The 13951-nt window shown below is 53.0% G+C and overlaps 1 protein-coding gene across 5 annotated transcripts in view; it reads left to right on the forward strand.

Moving 5' to 3' along the window:
• The window catches only part of KLHL29 (kelch like family member 29), a 295226-nt gene extending 282465 nt beyond the window's left edge, over window positions 1–12761 (forward strand). For all 5 annotated transcript variants that reach the window (XM_074341726.1, XM_074341727.1, XM_074341725.1 and 2 more), the window contains 6 exons: window positions 1961–2159; window positions 2286–2468; window positions 2672–2852; window positions 7877–8070; window positions 8412–8556; window positions 10574–12761. In XM_074341726.1, the coding sequence (XP_074197827.1) occupies window positions 1961–2159; window positions 2286–2468; window positions 2672–2852; window positions 7877–8070; window positions 8412–8556; window positions 10574–10757 (1086 nt within the window). In that variant the 3' untranslated portion in view covers window positions 10758–12761. The remainder of the gene's footprint in view (window positions 1–1960; window positions 2160–2285; window positions 2469–2671; window positions 2853–7876; window positions 8071–8411; window positions 8557–10573) is intronic.
• The last annotated feature ends 1190 nt before the right edge of the window (window positions 12762–13951 follow it).

Raw genomic sequence — 13951 nt, forward strand, 5'->3', positions numbered from 1 at the left:
CACGCTGGAGATGGGAAACCACAGCGCACCGGACAGGAGGGAGGGCGAGTCCCTCAGAGGGGACAGCTGGAGAAATCAGAGCCACAGTCCAGGGCAGAAGGAAAGGAGGGCAGGGCCCCCAGGAGGGCACCAGAGTCCCAGGAAGTCAAGCACAGCCCAGCGGCATCTCTGGACCAGAAGGCACTGGCTGACGGCCTTGCTTAGAACGGAACTGCCTTGTCCTCGTGTGTGAGGCGCCTCCGGCAGTTAGTGCAGACACACAGGTAGCCCTCAGGAGAGCTCAGTGTCCACCAGAGAGCAACAAGTGGGACAACAGGGCCAGGGGGTCCAGAGTGAGCTGGGGCAGCTGAGCGACCGATGACCGATGATGCAGAGACGCTCTCCGCCTGCCCCCGCCACTGGGCCAGGACAAGGTGGTCCTCTGACTGACCCGGTGGGGATAGGGCAACATTTATTTCCAGAGGAAGAGAGTCGGGTAGGGCAGCTGTAATAGTGACTGCCTTTCTCCACCACAACCCCCAAATCTAAGTCTCCAGCACAGACCTCTGTCTTTGGTTGTTACTGGACACCTGGCTGATGTCCTCCCACCCCTCTAATTCATAAGCCCCCAGACCTAGACATCGTGAGTTCAGTCCATCACTCAAGGCAGAAGCCGGGCCTCCTCCCAGACCATCCGCCTCCCTTTGGCCACACACGGCTGTCACTTCTGCCTCCTGACTCCCTCTTACCAGGGCAGACTTTTCTCTCCCCATTCAGGGCCCCACGCCTCAGCAGGATTACTGCAGCCGTCTCCTGAGAGCTTTCCCTGCATTCAGTCTCTTCCCTCCAATTCACTCCCACGCTGCCGCCTGGTGGTCTTCATAAGGAGCGTGTGTGATCATGCAGTCGCTGTTTAAAACCCATCATGAGTGCCTCGCCCACTCTGCAGGAAACGCTACCCAGCCCTTGGCAAGCAAGGCATGAGATCCGGGAGGCCAGTGCCTAGCTGACCTCTCCAGTCTGGTTTCTCCCTGTCTGCTCTCCATCCCCCATCAAAATCTTTTGCATCCAACAAGAATAAACTCCACAGAAACCCCCAAATGCACCATTCTCTTTCACACGCCAGTGCCTCTGCGTGTGTTTTGAATGCCCTCCCTGTTCTCACCTGAAGCCTGGAGAAGTCGGCAATCCTTCCACACCCGGCTCAGATGTCACCCTATCCGGCGCCCCCACAACCACTAACTAGACTTCCTTTGGGCCCCACCCTTTATGTGACGCATCTTCCCCCCACCATCAAATTGTGTACACCTGGAGGTCAGAGACGGGTGTTACTGGTCTTTGCACCCCCAATAACAAACTCAATGCACAGCAGAAAGTGGTCACCAATTATTTGTTGGATGAATCTAGAGTGATGAACAAAGAGTTTGCCAGACAGGAGCAGGGATTTAGATCAGTTCATAAAAAGACTTCAGTGCAGGTGAGAGCATCCAACAGAATGCCACTAAAGGGGTTTGCTGGTGGTGGGGAGGCCAGGTTCTGATGGCTATGCCTTTCAAGTTTCATGGTCACCATCAGCTCTCCTGGGCCCTCCCAGCTGTTCCTGAGTTCTTGCCCCAGGCACACCTCTTCCAGGATCAGGACCCTCATTTCAGTCCCTTGCAGCCTGGTATGAAGCAGAGGCCCACGACCTGAGTGGCGGCAGGAAGGAGGTGCTGAAGAGACAAATGGATGGTGCCCCCTGGGGTCAGCTGCAGCCAGTCAGACTCCCCCCTCTTTCTCTCCTCGCCTGGGCTGCTGGGAGCTCCCACTATCTGTGCCAGGCTGGGGCAAGCTGAGTATCGACCCTCCCAAGACAAACACAGACTTGAATTGCCCGTTTTACACAGTCCCACACCTCTCCTTTTTCCCTTCTCAATTTGGCTCTCGAGAGGTGGTTCCACCATATAATCTAAGAGGATTCCGTGTCTCCTTGACCCCGCAGTACGCCTCGGAGCTCCTGGCAGTGGTCCGCCTCCCCTTCATCCACCCCAGCTACCTACTCAACGTGGTTGACAACGAGGAGCTGATCAAGTCATCGGAAGCATGTCGGGACCTGGTCAACGAGGCCAAACGCTACCACATGCTGCCCCATGCCCGCCAGGAGATGCAGACGCCCCGAACGCGGCCCCGCCTCTCGGCAGGTATGGAGGGACCCTCCATATGCAGGCGCTGTGTGGCCAGCCCAACTCTGGGTGGTCCCCCAGCGGGGCACAGATGCTGACACAGTGTTGAGTGTGTCCCAAGGGTGCCCACCTGTGTCCCTGCAGGTGTGGCCGAGGTCATCGTCTTGGTTGGGGGCCGTCAGATGGTGGGGATGACCCAGCGCTCGCTGGTGGCCGTCACCTGCTGGAACCCACAGAACAACAAGTGGTACCCCCTGGCCTCACTGCCTTTCTATGACCGCGAGTTCTTCAGTGTAGTGAGTGCGGGGGACAACATCTACCTCTCAGGTGAGGCCCCTCAGGGCTGGGCTGGGGACGGGGCACAGGCTTCCCAAGGGGGGCCCTCCCCACAGCAGGGCCAAGGAAGGCTAAGGCCCAGAAGAGTCTGCTTTGCCGGTGGAGCCTTCTCCTGACGCTGGGACTGGGCCTGCCCAGCCTTGGGCCCTTCCTCACTCCCTGCCTGCTCTCTGGACCTCTCATACTGCCCACAGGTGGGATGGAATCAGGGGTGACGCTGGCCGATGTCTGGTGCTACATGTCCCTGCTCGATAACTGGAACCTTGTCTCCAGAATGACGGTCCCCCGCTGTCGGCACAACAGCCTTGTCTACGATGGGAAGATTTACACGCTCGGGGGACTCGGCGTGGCAGGCAACGTGGACCACGTGGAGAGGTAATGAGGCCACGGTCACGACAGGGCATCCCTGAAAGCTAAAGTCACATCACTGCTCCTCCCCAGCGCCCACCCAGTTAAGACCCACTGGAGACTGGCCATTTAAAGGCCATAGTCCCAGGCTCTTCACGCACAGCAGAGGGAGAGAACTGGGAGTGACGGGGTAGAGGCAGGGAGGATGACAGCTGTCCAGTCACTGAGATGGGGCACTCTTGTCCCATTCAGGAGCTCAGACAAGCTGGAGGCACAAGACGCAATCATGGAAAAGCACAGGATGGGCCTGGCTGCCCTGACCAGGCAGTTAGGAAACTTACTCGGCCTGGAAGCAGCAGCCCAGAGACTTGCTGGGATGTAGGGCTAAGCTGGAACCAATGGCACAAATGTGTGCCATGCTGGGGGTGGTGCCTCTGTGTCCCTGCCAAGCGGAGCTGACACACCAGGGAGCTCCCTTCCTCCCTCCATCCCACACATCCCAGGAAATCTGCTTGTAACACAGAGAAGGGTCACTGCACACGGATCTGGCCAGTCTGCTAGAATTCTCTAGAAGAGCGTACAAACCCATGGTCCTGGGAACCTTGTGTATGAGCCTGCCCTCTGCTGGAAGTCCCAGGCTGGCTTCTTCAAGGCAGCCCTTTGAAACCGGCGGCACCTAGTGGAGGGGTCAGGTGTGGGCCGGAGGTGGGCACTTCTCTGGGGGCACAGCCTTTTTCTGTGAGCCGGGGAGATGTTCTTGCAGAGAACAGACACCTTGGAGAGAAGCTGCGGAAGGAGCTCGTGACGCTTCACGAGTCAGCAGCAGAACGGGGGCACTGTGGTGCAGTCCTGCTTTTGGAGAAACTAGTGCCTCAGTCAGTGACAAGTTAGGCTGAACTGGGCCCGGGTTCCAACCCAGGAGGTCACGACTAAGACCACCGAAGCCCTTTTCCCACATTCTCCCCACACCTTAGCCCACAACCCCGGCCTCCCTCATCAGTTGCCACGGAAAGTACATCTTCCCGCGTGATAGCTTTTTGCTTGTGGAGTCGCACAAACCCCTCAATTTGTATTTTTCCCTCGATGGCTAATTGGACACTTGACAAATGCTACGGCAGTGATGGTTTCAGAGTGAGACAGGCTCTGGATGTTCACTGTGGGCTTTTAACTCCCCCAAGTGGAGCCCAGAGATGGCTCGCAACAACATTTAATTGTCATTTTGATTTGGAGGTAATGGGGAATCCCCGTGTGATCATGGAGCTAGTAATGCTGCTGTTGAACCTGGGTTAGCCCTCGTGCAGACAGCCTTCAGTGGGACCCATGGAACGGCCATCACGCCCTGAGCTTTCCAGAAGCACCAGCTTCCAATCGTTTGTCATCCACTATAAACACATGAAAAGGAGACATTTTCTATGTAGGAGTAAACTGAGCTAGATCTGTCATCCTGTCTTGCTTTTGTCAGCTATTTTTAATCTCCTAAGACACTGATTACTCATTTTGCAAACTTACAGTTGTTGATAAATACAGGGATTTGTTCAAGGATCAAATGTACCAAGATGGGGGAACAAACTCCACTCCCCTTAAGTTCAGGAGCAGTTCTCCAAGGCCCGGGAGCAGCCTGCACCAGCCTGCCCTGGGTGCTGGCCAAACCTTTGTTCCACTGTAAAATATCAGCTGGGGCACAGAATGAGCAAGACGCCCCTGGGGACCCCAGTAGATGGAGGAGCAGTCCAGGACAGGGTGCCCTGAGCCCCTTCCAGCCCACTGGGATCTGTCAGCCATCCTTGTAGGGACAGGATGCAGACCTGAAGGCTCCTGGGTGGAAGGTGCAGGGAAGGGATGCCTACTGTTTCCCAAGGAGCATGGCTGGACCCCCTTTGGTCAAGTCAGTTTCTGTGCCACACAGTGGCAATGATGAGAATTCAGGGTGACAGGAGGGTCAGGGGAATGGGGACAGACACGAGGGCGCTTTGTTCCCCAGGAAGCACTAATGGTACAAATTGCTCTTGTATCGATAATGAATGAGATGTATGGTGCCTTATAATTACATTACATTACTGTATTACAGAAATAGAGTAAGATTATATAATTATAGATTAAAACAACAGTGTAATAGACAAACCTGTATTATATCATTATATAAATAACTGGGTCTAATACTTTATAGCAATATATTGCAGTAGCTGTGGTTACCGGATAAATGATAGCAGAGCGCCTCACTCCGTGGGGTCATTTGCATGTCATTAGCATATCCTTCTCAAGCAGGAAGCTGACAGATTGAGCTGATGGAGGGCTTGTGGCTTGGCAATCAGCCACCTGGAATAACAAGAAATTCGCATTGGGCAGAATGTGCCATTATACCGAAAGCCTGAAGACTAACAGCCACATAATCTTCCACTGTCTCCCAGCTCCTTCTGCAGGAGCTCTTTGGATTTCTGCCACATTGGCTTAAAAAACAGATATCTGAACTTCTGACACTGTCCAAACAGGCACTTACTTCATTGCCTATTAGCCACATATCATTGGTTTGGGGCTTAATTGAATCAGCCCCTGCTGCCCTCTAAGGTACTCCAGCCTCTTCTCAAATCCTGAGTCTGTGCAGGCACAGAGCTGGACGTCTCACAGCCAGGGGCACCGGCTGGGAGAGGCCATCTTCCTGGGTCACTGAGCTGTGATTGTGTGATGGCTCATGTCCCAAGGAGGCTCGAGAGGAAAGTGGGCCCTGTGTGCTTCCCAGGAAAGGTGTGCTGGGAGAGACCTGTGCATGGTGGTGTAGCAAGCCCATGGAACAGGCCCCCTACTTGGGTCCAGAACCCACGGAAGAGCAGTGAACAGCACAGTGAGCCACAGACAGAGGATCCAGAGTGAATGCTCGGGAGGGCAGGCCCCAGGGAACAACTGACAGAGACACCGCTGCCCCAGGAAGGAAGACCCCCCATTCAATGGCCAGTCGGCTTCATGCCAGTCCTGCCCTTGCTGTCAGCTGCTGCCTGTTCTCACTGCTTTCCTTGTCTTGCTGAAATTCATGTTCTATCACTTCTCCATCCTCTGACTCTGCCACTTTGTCCTGCACCACACATCTGGCAGATCTGTTCTGTCCTGTTCAATCCATCCCTTTACCATCTCCATGTTGGCCCACAGGGGCTGATTGCTGGTGGAGAAAATCCCAGTCTTATAGCTTGGCCCCACTATGTATTGCAGTCCTGCAGACCCTGCAGACTCCACAGGGTCCTCATGGCACAGGGCATCTTTTTGTGTTTCTCTTGTCTCCTGCCCTCTCCCATCTTCACTCTCTCCTCAAGGCACTTACCCCACAGACTCCTCCAGTACCTTCACCCACTCCAACTCCTGCTTCACAGAAAAAATGGAGCCATTAACCAAGAATGTGCTTCTCTTCACGCCATTGCTCCTGCATATGTCCTTACGCTCATGCCATCCTTGCCTTCCTCTCTCATACCTAAAAGGACACCACTTCCCTCTCCACTCTGGATCCAATTTGCATCCACCTACCAGGAGCCTCCCATCATCAGCTCGCCCCCCTCTTTCCAATATATTTCATCTTTCTTTATCCTGCTAGGCTCCTTTCTATCAGCATGTAAACACAATTAAAACTTCCCCCCTAAAATTAAAACCCATGGTTTGCTGGAGCTGGCTCATACTACTGTTAAATTTTCAGGAACTCTGCAAGTTAGCTACAGATATTATTAAAAATTAGTCATATAAACTTAGAACTAAATAAATTATTTAAAAACAGTGGTAATCCATACTCAAAACTCATCACTATCGAGGGTTTTTTACTCTATTTTACTATCACTTATGTTCTGGAGGTCATATAAACCCACTGCATCTGTACACGCAGGAGACTCTGTCCGGGTGTGCTGCCAGGCGTTTTTTCCCAACTCCACATTCAGTGGTGTCCCACTGGTTGCTTGACATCAGCCATGGCGAGAGAATGTACATCGCAGAAATCAGCAAATGCTACACACCAAGACTTTCTTCCCGAGAGAGCTGGTTTTTAAAGATTTATCAGCATATCACTAGTTTTTAATTATTTTATCAGCATATCACCCCTTTAGCTCCATAGCCCTTTCTAGGTCCCACCCTCCCTAACCACCTCCCCAGCTAAGTTTCATCCAAGAGATGGCCCCCGGGCCATCTCCACTGTCTGGCTTGGAGCCCCTCCTCAACACACAAGCAGCCCATTCTGGGCGAAGTGCCCTTGACACCGCCACCGGCGTCCTCCTTGGGACTCTGCCTGCTCTCTTGCCACAGCCTCTGCCCGCTCTCTTGCCACAGCCTCTGCCCTGCAGCTTTGCCTCCTGTCACATCGCCTCTTCACTCTTCGAGGCCATCCTCGCCCCTCACTCTCCTTGTGAACGCTCTCGTCTTCAGTTTCCATCTGTGTGCCAGTGATCCCAAAGCTGAATATTTAATCCAGACTTACATACCCTACTGCCCACAGTTTGTGACCCACAGATACTTTAAACTCCCTGTGAATAAAACCAAAATCATCCTCCTCCCCAAAATTCTCCCAACCCTGATTCCCTGTGTCATGAGTAGTGCCCCCTCCATCCAGTTTCCCAAGCCAGAGACCCTGAGGCACCCTAGGCAACTCCCTGAACTGAGATGTCAATTAATGACTGAACCCTGTCAGTTCACCTCCCCTTCTGTTCCCAGCCAGGCCACTTTTTCCCCAGTTTCCAGCCCATGGGCTGGATATATAGGAGGTGCCCAGTGCAGGACTGCTGAATGAAAGGGTGGGATTGAGCTGGATGGAGAGGCCCAGAACCTGGGGTTCCCTGTGTGAGCAAAGGAAGGGAGACAAGAGTCTGCATAAAAGTATCGACAGACAGAAAAGAGCCTCGCAGAGGTTCAGGAGGAAGGCTGAGAGGGTTGGTTTGGGCCTTGAGTGACTCATCCCAAGTGCCCCAGCTGTGTGATCTCAGGTAGGAAGCGGATGGTGGTGCTCCCCCAAAGTCTGCTGCCTTGGCTGGGGCCCCTGCCCTGCACAAGGCCCATCTTTGATTCCGGGCTTTCTGCTCTCTCAACAGGTACGACACCATCACCAACCAATGGGAAGCAGTGGCCCCTCTGCCCAAGGCGGTGCACTCAGCAGCAGCCACAGTGTGTGGCGGTAAGATCTATGTGTTCGGTGGTGTGAATGAGGCGGGCCGAGCTGCCGGCGTCCTCCAGTCTTATGTCCCACAGACCAACACATGGAGCTTCATCGAGTCCCCAATGATTGGTGAGAACCAGCAATCTCCCCAGCCCCACCTCATGGTTTTATTCAGTCCCAGTATCCCAAGCCCAGAGGGCTGGCTAAGCCTGATGGCTCTGCAGACCCAAGGCCGAGGGGTGGGGGAAGGCGAGCCCCCAGCCCAGGTGCAGCTGCGGATCCCACTCCCTGGAAAAAGGGTGGGCCAATCCATGCCAGGTGCCTCCTGGCCCCAGCCTTGTCCGCAGGCCAAGCGGTGACTTCGGAGGTGTTTCCAGCTCCCATCCTCTGGGGGGCTGCTGGGACAGAGAAGGGGAGGGGAAGCCTAGAAGAGGGCCCTGACCTGCCTGCCTTGCCCTGCTTTCCCGCAGACAACAAGTACGCTCCTGCCGTCACCCTCAACGGCTTCGTTTTCATCCTGGGCGGGGCTTATGCCAGAGCCACTACCATCTACGACCCTGACAAAGGGAACATTAAGGCGGGCCCCAACATGAATCACTCTCGCCAGTTCTGCAGGTGAGGGGGCCAGTAACCGGGCAAGGGTTGGGGAGGAGGCGGGGGAGGACAGCAGGAGGGGTTGGAGCACAGTAACTGACCACCATCCAATGGCCAAAGCAGTGCCTAGGCCAGAGCAGGGTGTGACACGCCCCAGAGCAGCCCTTGGCCCAGAAGCCTGACCCTGTGGTTCCAACTGACCCCATCTCAAAGCCGCACATGAAGGGCTTCCGATGGGCACCAGCGCCAGGTCCCTAATGCCACCCCTTCGGTCAGCTGGAGGTGAGGGTGGTGCTGTGAGGTCAGCTGTCCCCCAGGAGACAAGATACAGTGCCAGGCCAGAGCTGTGTGACACCCTAAGTGGGACAAGTGGCTTTGGGGAGAATGCTCTGATGGTGCACATGATCCTGATGGCTCTTTGGAGCTGGACCCCGTGAGGCACAAGGCACAGCTGCCCCGGAGTCCCTGAGCTGACTGGGCAGCAACGTACCCAGACCAGCCCCGCAGGAAGAGAGAGGCAGAGGTCAGAGCGGGGCTGGTTCCCGGGTGCTCTGGCCCAGAGAAAGCACCACCCTGGGCAGTGAGACACAGACCCTGCTCTTCTACCCCATCCTTCCCTAGACTGAGGAACAAGGAATAAAAAGGGGGCCCAAAAGATCCCATTTGTAGCATTTCCATAGCAGAGCTTTCCTGGAGACATCTTGTACCTGTGCAGAGGTGGTCACCAAGTCCTCAGTGTGGGAACAGCATGAAGCATGTATTGAGTGCCGACTGTTTGTGTGGCAAGGCTAGAAAAGCTACAACTGACCACTAACGTGCCCTGTGACCTTGGGCCAATAAGTTCCCCTCTCTGGGCTAGTTCTATCTATGAAACAGGCCATTGGACTAGGTAACGGCTAAGTTCCTGTTGGCGTGAAGAATCTGCAGCTCTCCAGCCCTCCTTCCCTGTCCCATTCTCTAAATGGTGGCAGCGTGCAGGGCAACTCTGACAATACCGTCCACTGATCAAGACGACCGGAGTGTGAGCACCGCCGGTGGTGGGGGAGCTCCCACGCCCCATCTGAGAGTAAGAGTGGGCGTGGGGAGATGCTGCCTGAGGGGAGACTTAAGCTGGGTCTTGCAAGAGAAGCAGGAGAAAGATGTGCCACAAAGGGAGAAGTGTGAGGGGCCCAGAGGGCATGGAGCTCTGAGAGAGAAGGCTGGGAGCTTCAGCGTCTGGTGAGAAGTTTAGACACGCATGTTCCATCGAGGTGCAGACTTTCAAAAATGGGTGGAGACTTTGAAAGGGTATCTGTTCAGTTTCAGGGGACAGCCAAGAAGAAATGGCCATTAGCTGAGAGGAGGGAGAAATCAGGCCTGCAAATGTAGATGTAGCCGTCTACGTGAAGGGGTAGCTGAGATGCAGTAAGGGAGTAGGTGCAGAGGAGCAGAGAGCCACCCGAGACAGCAGGACCGTGAGTTTAACAGGGAAGGCATCCAGGGCGGCCATGGTAGTGGTGCAGAGAGCTCCCCGGGCCCTCGCAGTCACGGGCGGGCAGCAGCATCAGGTCACACGTGTGAAGGAATCACAGCAGCAAACTCTGACTCTGAGCACCTCAGCAAGGGTGAAACTCCCAAGTGGCCGATATTCAGTTACGACTTAGCTCCTTATTATCCTGTCTGCTATCATCCTAGTGAGTTGTGATCCCAACTGGACTTGAGCAGTAGGAAGGCTTTGTCTGGGCAACACCCAAAAGATGCTCCATAGAGACCCAGTGAGCTGAACCGAGCACCTGTACAGAGGCTGCTCTTCTCCAGCTGACTTCAGTCAGTTGCCTGGGTCCTGACGGGTCATATAGCATGGCCTCCTGATTGGCCCTGGGGGAAAGGTGCTTTTCTTATACCAGCTGAGGTCGGAGGACAAAGAAGAGTAGCAAGATCCCACCTGACTTTTGCAAAAGAGGAGAGGCAGCCTGCAACAGGACAGGGTACTGAGAATCTACCTCCAGGTCCCCGGTGGAAATCAAAGAGCTAATTCTCTTCCCACCTTCTCTGACAGTGCCGTGGTGCTCGATGGCAAGATTTATGCAACTGGAGGCATTGTTAGCAGTGAGGGGCCTGCCCTGGGCAACATGGAAGCCTACGAGCCTGCAACCAACACATGGACCCTCCTCCCCCACATGCCCTGCCCTGTGTTCAGACACGGCTGCGTCGTGATAAAGAAATATATTCAAAGCGGCTGACATCAGCAGAAAGCCCACGACGAGACTGTGGACGCATCTGGTGAGGCAAATGCTACTCACAGAGGTCAATTTTCAGCAACACCAATAAGGGGCCGACCGACACAATCGAGGAACTCACTGCTCTAAACATTTTGAATACTCTCTACACTGAATGTAGAAAATCATCCTCACCTTTGGGGGAAATGGGGGCGTAGCCTCCAAGCAGCAGGAACCACAACCATCTGAGCAAGCGAGCCAGGCCTTGGGGGCTCCTGCAGAGGGACTTGCTCTGAACGGAGGCGCTCACTCTGCCCGGTGCAATAGAGTTCCACGTATTTTTCAACTGGGAGAGAGAAGCTGTTTTTTCCTTCCTGCAGAGCAAGCTTGATCCCCAGCCAACCATAGTTATCCTAGGACAATGTAGGCATCAGGCTCTCTTGGAATAAGATCAAAGTGTCCTTATCACTTTGATTCCTACTTTTGTATTTAAACAATCTACACATCCAGTGGCTGACAGAAAACAAGGAACAATACTATGGGGCACGAGGCCTAGGAGGCTGCTGGTCCCCGCTGGGTCGAAGCAAAGTCCAGCCGCCGCGAGGAGCCAGATGTGACTGGAGCAGCCCTGCAGGGGCAGCCGCGGGCGGGGACAGCTGGGGACAGCCGTCTGTCCCTTCACAGGGTTTTCTACCATGTTTTTGCTGGAGAAGGACAAGGTGATTGTGCTAGCTTTCTGTTACCCAATATGAGTTATTTAGGTTTCCAAGGCATTTTCTTGATAAACAAAAGGCTATTTTTAAGTACCGAGAGAAAGCGGCAGCCACGAGAGGGATAATGCAGGAATTCCCAAAGCTCTTTGTAGGTAGTGCCAGAGTGGGGCATTTGCTCTAATTTTTCTATGTGCAGAATAGAGGATCTCTCCTGGGGGGGTGTGAATGACCCCGTTTTATTTTTAGAAAAAGTAACTCCCAGACAGCCCCATAAAAGCTGTGCCTCATGGAGGCACTGTCAAAGGAAGAAGACTCTGTTCCAGAAGGAAACCAGTTCTGGCTCGTGACACCAGTCCAGCTCCCTCCATGAGGTAAAGCTGAGGACCCAGGCCGGGTTGGAAGGGAAGGAGGGAGAATAAATGTCTGCAAAGCACAGGAGACTATTTTTGATATTTATAGCTATATATTAAGGCACCTGCCACAAGAGCTCTCAGGATGGGGACAGCCTTCTTAGACGAGCCAAGGCCTGAGGGGCAAGAGCAGAATCACTCTTCTTGTAGCATATTAACCCGAGAAGGGGGAGCCAGGAGGGAGGTCACACCGTGGCTCAAAGAGGAAGGCCTTCCCGCTAGTCCTCAGACCCACAAACCTCACGCGGTGACCAGTTTCCATTCCAGGGCACGAAGGATGCGGCTGCCACTGCTGCGCTGTTTAGTTGGAGTTGGTACCAAATAACACATTTACCATTTTTATATCTGGGAAGTCAACTTGCCGTCATTTCATAATAATAATAAAAAAAACCATTTATATGGAGAAGAGGACAGGACGTGCTTTCCATCTTTCAGTATTTGATGACACAAAATTCCGATTCCAATGTCGGGCATCAACTTCTAGCACTACAAGTGTGGCTCCCACTTGGACAAGATACCGAGCTTCGTTATGCAGTTTTTAATATTATTTATTCTTTTAAAAAGTAATAAGCACAAAACTACATACATTGTATGTCATTTAAAGTATTTATGTCAAACAGGGTGCAAGTGTGAACCCAAGGACTGGAGCACAAATTTCTAACTGCCTGGGGCAGGGCTAACGTTAGCGATGATGTGCGTCTGCCTCCAAAGGAGGTGCTAGTGGTCAGCAGGACTCACACAGATGACACTGAGATTCCGTTTCTCTCCTCATCTATCACACTGGAGCAAAACTGGCTATTTCTGTGAATGATATAAAACAGGGTTCTCTGTAATGGTATTGTACATAGTATACGTTTATTGTTAAGTTCTTGTTATATTATAATAAATATATTTATAGATCTAGACTCGGAAGCCAATGTAATGCCTCTGTGTGCCAGCGACCCCCGGGCAGGCCTGCACGTCCTCCCACAGCAGCTGTCTGGGCCCTGCTACAGACCTGAATGCAGATCTCGGTGATCAGAGGACAGGACTCCTTAGCAAGGGAATGTGTAGAGTGAAAGCCAAGGATAAAGGGCACTTAAAGGTCAAAGTTTAAGGGAACTCACAGACACTTTGGCACTGACCCTGAGGATCTCCCTTCAGTTCAAGTGCTCTTCTTGTCACACCTGTGCAGCTGAAATCTTCAGAGTTAGCTTCCCACTGGTCTGACTCCTGTACCTGAGACCCTTTGGGAAGGACTGTGGCAAAGCGGCGTGCCAGCTCCAACTCATCAGCCTGAGAAGAGCCACAACACACTTCCTCTAGGGAGAACAAGGTGAGACTTCCACCCTAAAATCCAGTCCGCGTGGCCTCCCCGCCTTCTCCCTGCCTGCTGTTCTCTAACCTGTTGTACAGACCGGCTCTGCTCTACTAAGAAGACCCACGCAAAGCCTAGGGGAAAGTGTAGAACACCAGACAGCTCGCTCTCCTGCAGGGCAAGAGGGTAGATTTAATGGGTTAGTAGGAGAAGGTAAGTTTACCAGCATTTTACCCATGCGAAGAGCCCCATGCCTTTAACCCCCAGATCTCATCAAGACCTGGTGTCTCCTTGCAAGAAAAAAATCGAAGAAGGTAGGTCAGGGTAGGTGGGAATGAGAGTTCTTCAGAGAACTCGGCTGAGGCCTTAGGATGAGTGGACCATACACTTGCCAAAAATATCTGCCGTGGTATCTTCAGAAACACCAGTCCTAGAGGAAAGGATGGATTAAGAGTGTGTACTTACCATAAAAGATACGTGTGTCTGCTATATTAGGTGCCCGTGTAACCATGGGGAGAGTCTCTCTTGTTGGACTCAAGGTGCTACCATCAGACCTGGCATGGATGGTGAGAGAGTTTATTGTGACAGCCTCAAACAGGACATAGGTCGTGTGTGTGTGTGTGTGTGTGTGTGTGTGTGTGTGTGTGTGTACTTTAAAAAAATAAATAAATAAAAACTCAGCCAAAATTAGAACAGGAAAAGTATTTGTAGTCCATGTGACATAAGAGTAATATCTTTATTAAAGAGCCCAAGTAGTTCAATAAGAAAATGTTAAGTGGGCCTCTTTTTGCTCCGTCA

This window comes from Camelus bactrianus, chromosome 15 (assembly GCF_048773025.1).
Source record: "Camelus bactrianus isolate YW-2024 breed Bactrian camel chromosome 15, ASM4877302v1, whole genome shotgun sequence".
In the NCBI taxonomy this organism is placed as follows: Eukaryota; Metazoa; Chordata; class Mammalia; order Artiodactyla; family Camelidae; genus Camelus; species Camelus bactrianus.